Source organism: Mercenaria mercenaria, unplaced genomic scaffold (genome assembly GCF_021730395.1).
Source record: "Mercenaria mercenaria strain notata unplaced genomic scaffold, MADL_Memer_1 contig_1595, whole genome shotgun sequence".
Lineage (NCBI taxonomy): Eukaryota > Metazoa > Mollusca > Bivalvia > Venerida > Veneridae > Mercenaria > Mercenaria mercenaria.
The window spans coordinates 17812-23908 of NW_026459582.1; the positions used below are offsets into that span (position 1 = coordinate 17812).

At 36.0% G+C, this 6097-nt stretch overlaps 1 protein-coding gene across 1 annotated transcript; it reads right to left on the reverse strand.

The window, feature by feature from the left end:
* Positions 1–938: 938 nt before the first annotated feature.
* On the reverse strand, positions 939–5081 carry LOC128551729 (uncharacterized). Its single transcript, XM_053532642.1, has 3 exons — positions 4863–5081; positions 3395–3505; positions 939–2775 (listed from the first exon to the last, which is right to left on the reverse strand). The coding sequence occupies exons 1-3, from the start codon at positions 4963–4965 to the stop codon at positions 983–985; spliced, it is 2007 nt and encodes a 668-aa protein (XP_053388617.1). The 5' UTR covers positions 4966–5081; the 3' UTR covers positions 939–982.
* Positions 5082–6097: the final 1016 nt, after the last annotated feature.

Sequence of the window (6097 nt, forward strand, 5' to 3'; positions counted from 1 at the left end):
ATATCTAAATCAGATAATATTGTTATCCCTTGAATCGTTTTTGTGTTTGTAAGGTAGCAGGGTACACTTCGAATTTTGGCCCCCGTCAATATTTGTTATAAATAGAACTTCGTGATTTTGGATGTCTGTAAATTAAGGTGAGAGATAATGATTATTAATTCTTTAGAAAATTTATACAGCCGATACATGTAAAATTCTGATGTCAGTTGGAAAACTAACTGCTGGTAGCTTTGTATGATCAGTGAGACACCTTTTCGCGGAAAAATTCAAATCACGGAAGGGTTCTGTGCTTGTTGATTGATACTCAGGAACATTTTCGCTATTTTTTGAAAAAACGAGCTGGATGGGCCCCCATTCCGTTTATATCCTGACGTTCAGTAAGGACTATTAAATTGAGAAATGCAATAAAATTGGGCATTGTTCTTGCAGCGAGAGCATTGCAGGCTGTTCAAACAGTGCAAAATTGATGATTTTGGCATGCTATTTTTCATGGATGGTGTAAACCTTTTGTTTTGATAACTTTCTTTATTCTTGTATGAGAATCCTGATCTTGCCATTAATTAAAAGCACAAAACATGCACACAATTTATAAAATGGCCACCCTGATTCTGCTCATAAGGGAAGTGCAATATTGCGACTCGCTACATGTAAGACCGTCCGTGCCCAACATTTTCGCATCTAAGTGTACCCTGCTACCTAAACAAAAAAAAGCTCAAATTAAATCCAGATTTCAAGACGCATAATCAAACTCTGTACATAGAGCGCCTACTTCATCCGATTTACATTCGGAACATTTTCACGCGTTTCGGGCTTTATCGTATGTTTAAAATGGGACTGTTGAACCTCCAAATACAGAAAATACAGAATTTTTTGTACGCGCGTGCGTCCAAATACAGAAAATACAGGATTTTTTTACGCAACGCACCTCGCACATCGGTTTACAGGTAATGCGGCAGTCATTTTTTAACAGAATAGCAGGGAGTCATGCAATGTTGTTAGATAGTTCATTATCTTTCATTTTCCTCGAACATGCAGCAGTTATTGTATTTAATATTTTTTGCCGATTTGTAACTCTTACTTTCTTATTAATTTTTTCTGACAAAAGCAACTTGATTCCATTTTCTTCGTCTCTTCTATGTGCAAGCATTAAAACTTCATATGTTACACCCGCCTTGCACATTTTAGCAGCTATACGGTCAGAAATATTTTTTTCCATGCCGTCATCATTTATTAAATCTCTGTAAACGTTTGACAGAGAGTACGAGGTGCGTTGCGGTAATACAGCTTTTAAAATGTCTAAACTGTCTACGACGCCACATGCTATTGATTCAAACTGTTTTAAAAGCCGATACTTTTGAAGCTGATTGTATAGAATTGGGTAATCAAATTTATTCCCATTGTGTGCACAAAGAATTTTAGTAGGGCAATCAATGGTTTTAATCCAGTCAATGAAGCGTGACAACCCTTCCTCGGAAGATAATGCTCTGAGGTTTTTGCCGTCTTTACAAAGCAATCTGACGCTGTTTTCAACTTTAACCGTGAGACCAGTTACCTCAGAAGCTTTCGAAGAAATAAGACCCGTAGGTAGTAAGTACGTGTCAAAAGACTTTCCATTTATTGTTGACGCTCCTATTTGCAAAATCTCTGCATTGTGTCCGAGTTTTGTCGTCTCTATATCAACAAATATTAATGTGGTATCCTCAGGATTATAGGAAATTTTTGCTGATGCTTTTGGATCTTTAATTTCAGTTGTATCAATGTCTTCAGTAGATAATGTGCAATTTGTTTCATAAGTTACTCCCAATTTAACCTTGCTCATTAAATCATTTTTCTTACGTTCAGTTTTAAGTTCTATCTTCCGTTTCTTATATTTTCTCTGTGATTTGTACTCTTTGAGATATTTTCTTTTCTTATCCGTTCTCTCAACGTGGTTCATTGTTTCTTTTCTTGGTGTTAGACATGCTTCATCAATGACTTTTTGTACGTATTCGACACCCTCATTAAACTGAAGAACTCCTGCGGCACATCGAAAATCAAAGCTTTCACTTAAAGTATAGTTTCTAATTTTAGGTGCTTTGGAGAAAATAACGTTATTGAGAGATTCGTTTGCCTGTGAATCTCCGGTTGTCATTAGTTTTGCAGGGTTGGTAATGTATGGTTGCAAAATTTTCGTCAATTCATTTTTCAGTTTGAGGTCAGTCAAGTCTTTCCCATACGGCAGGTTACTGTGTTTATATTCTGTATTAACATTATTAACCTTATTTTTACACCAGAGGCTGCAAAGATGGTGCTCTCCATACATATGTGGAACGATGCTTTCTAGCGCCTGTCTTAATTCAGCTTCTCCTTTTTGTTTGTTTTGATTGACAGCGTATGTGAAATTTTTAATAAATGATGATTTCACTTTTTCGGTTAATGATGGACAGACTCGACTAATTTCTTCAAGTTTATTGCCTACGGTCCGTTTTGTATGTGTTGGATCTGAAAATTTTACAATATCAGAATTAACTTTCTCCCTGATGTATTTCGTTGCTGCAGAGTCATCGTCCCCTATAATATGTTTGTATTTCAATCCAGAATTGCTTGCCTCTTTATGCAGTTGAACACAAATATCGGGCTCCATAGCTTTTGCAGAATGGCTCCAATTTTGACGACAGTCGTGGACAGGGACTGGCTTTCCCACTTTCTGATAATAAGAACATTTTTTGCAGCGTTTATTCCTTGTACCAAAATTTAAGCATTTTCTCGTATTTTGACCGACGACATGCCCGACACCTGAAGAAAAAAAAATGTTCAAACGTAAGAATATAAATCTAATTTTGTTGGTCATGTACATAAAAAATAAAAATCAATGGCCCGCCCGCTTAGCTCAGTAGGTAGAGCGTCGGTCTACGGATCGCGGGGTCGTGAGTTCGATCCTCGGGCGGGGCGTATGTTCTCCGTGACTATTTGATAAACGACATTGTGTCTTAAATCATTAGTCCTCCACCTCTGATTCATGTGGGGAAGTTGGCAGTTACTTGCGGAGAACAGGTTTGTACTGGTACAGAATCCAGGAACACTGGTTAGGTTAACTGCCCGCCGTTATATGACTGAAATACTGTTGAAAAACGGCGTTAAACCCAAAACAAAAATAAATGGCAGTGCTAAAATATTATTTGCATACAAAGACAGATCACGAAATCACAGATACTTTACTCACTCGCATAAAGATTAAGCTTACGCCGTCTTGAAACTAGAACCCCACCTTGTATGAGAAATCACGTTCATTTTAAGGACTACAAACAATTACTAAAGTTTCGTGTTTTCATGAATCAATTACATGTATATATGGTAGAGTACATGTACTGTGTTTTCTGTATAGAAGCATTTGATTTTATATATATTATTTTACCTGAATTACTGTTCATCGCCCTTCCACGTTTTGGCCATGCACCATCCTGACTCACAGTAACATCTACTACAGACTTTTGCTTGTTTCCCGAGGGAGACGCTTTATTTCCTTCTGAAAGTATTTACACCAGGAGTAAAACAAAATTTCCGAAGCTTATTTCATGCATAAGAGTGTACAGAGACAGCTTAAAATGTATGTATGAGATAATATCTCCATAGTGGATACATGGCAAAATTGACAAAAGTTCGCCTTTGATCCTTGAGATATCGTGTCCAAAAAGCTTTAAGGTAGAACGTGACACTATACCGCGAAACTTTCGAGTACAGTTTTAACATTTGGCATCTGTGAAGTTGACCATATTTAATTGTCTTCATGTAAACTTTGATAAGTTTTCACACAGTTATTGTTACTTTCACACATTACATATGTTGCAACAATATGTGTTACTTATTTATAAACTTGAACCCATATAATAAAACAATTATTGACTGTTAAGCCATCGGATATGATGTGATATTCATTGGCCTCTTCCAGCCAATACCACAGCATATCCAATGGCTCAAGGGTCAATAATATAATATTCAAAACGAAATTAACATAAATGATTAACAGAAAACTCAATAACAAATGTAGCTCTTTTTCACTACAACTTTTAAAAAATTACTGTAGTTATATAGCAGTCATAGATAATTATCACTCTTACACGGGTGTGTTAAATTTGCATATATATTATTTTTGCATGTGTATTTATTTTATATGACAAACTACTTTGAAACAAACATAATATTTTGATGGCAAATTTATATTTATAGATAGATTTATTGATCATATTTCTTTAGTTCTAATATTTACGAGATTATCCCTTTTTTGTTTTTATGCAAAAATATATCCAAGGGAGACAAACAGATACTGATTAATTAAGTACGGCTGTTATATACATTCTTACTACAGAAACACAATCTAAAGTATAGGTTTGTACCAGCATCGTGTTGACTTGTGAGGAAATTATCAGTAGCGCGGTACGGTGACCCCGGAAAAGGGCGCATAACAAGCGAGATTGTCGGCTAATATGGATATTCCAGATGAATTCATATTATTGTTCGTTTTGATTGATAGAATCCTGTTTTACGGCCCTTTCAGTATTTCAGTTATGTCAGGCGGGTAGACAAGCTTACTGTCGCTCATTGACTGATTTTTGATTTCTGGCATTTGCAGCCACCACAGTTTGACCGTCATATGCGTGACGCATTAGTTCGACTAGTCAGACTGGCAGTTTCATAAAATCGTTCCTCGGAATGACAGGTACTAGACCCTTAACAATCCGAAAGAAACATCCAACTTTATCTCATTAAGGGACATGCTCATTATAAGGACTCGAACCCATAAACCTCAATCAGTGAGGCGGTGTCCGAATACTATGAATCTTTCTTTTGTATAAGTGTGTGCTATATGATCTTGTTACTATTACCATCGTATCTTGATGCACGTGTTGCAAGACTCTCCTCTTCATTGTGTCTGCTTTCTATAACCTTGTCAGAGACGACGTTTCTTTCGACTGGTGCAGGTTCCATGCAGCAATTATTTGAATCTGTAAATCATTTCCCAAAGTATCTTGAAAAACTAATACGGAAAAACTAGATTAGCATGAATCAGTAAAGGGAGATAATATTTAACATTTTTCCTGTTCATTTTAGAATAAATACTCCACAGGGGTTCGAATGGAATAGATAATATTTTTAAGGGGTGTGCTGGTGCTCTGAGCTGTATTGTTAGACAGTATAATCCGTTGCAAAGCTCCTGTGGAAATAGCTTACGTCATAAACCTGAATCCCCCTCTGTAGTGAAACTGCGACAGAGTTCAACTACAAACCTGCTAACTCTGCCATTTGATACAGAGTGAACTCCCTTGTACAGTCAACTCGTCCCTTAGTCATCTCGTCTTCAGTCAACTCGTCCCCATTTTGGTCATTTCGTATCCTTTGACGATTTCGTCCCCCACTTTTCGGTCCCTCCTATTTTAGTCTTTTTTTTTTGTCAAAGTCTCCTAGATTATGATTAATATGATTATGATGTAAAATATGTGTACTATAAAATATGTTCTACATAAAACATGAAAATGTTACTATAAAAACTACATTTTTTCTTTTGCTTTTATAAAAATTCGATCGTATGTAAAAGTGCAGAGTGTATGCACGTTTCGTAGCTAAAAGTGTACATTGACTAATGCGGCCGTGTTTCTTTTTTAAAGATACTTCCTGTTTCCTTTTGTTCTGTATTTCATTAACTGCCGGGACACGCCATGTTACTGTATATGCAAATAATTCATTCTTTAGATTATGGACAGGTACAAACGATTATGTCGGTATGCGGATGCGGACGAGTCTGATGTAATATCATCAGTGTAAACAGTTCCTGCTCCTATATAGCATATGCATTTCTGACATTAAATAAAAGAGCAAAACATCTCTTTGGCATTGCCTTATTCCGAAGTTTGTAATACCTATGTAGGGCTTAAATAGATAATAATATATGTAGAACTAATATAGGTAATAATATAAAACTAAAGAACGAATTAAAACTAACAAGTAACTGGACACAACTCAAACTTTTGTATTTTTATCAACATGTTTCACTCTCAAAGAAATGCAATGAAAGTTGTTGTTTTTTCAGATATTTTGCTTCATTTTGATTGTAAACTTGATC

What these genes read in the sequence shown, in the direction of transcription:
- LOC128551729 (XM_053532642.1), bottom strand. Translation starts at nt 4,965, where the DNA reads ATGGAACCTGCACCAGTCGAAAGAAACGTCGTCTCTGACAAGGTTATA. An exon ending in ACGTGCATCAAGATACGATG is followed by an intron (nt 3,506 to 4,862) that starts GTAATAGTAACA and finishes AAATACTTTCAG; the next exon opens with AAGGAAATAAAGCGTCTCCC. An exon ending in GGCGATGAACAGTAATTCAG is followed by an intron (nt 2,776 to 3,394) that starts GTAAAATAATAT and finishes TTTTTTCTTCAG; the next exon opens with GTGTCGGGCATGTCGTCGGT.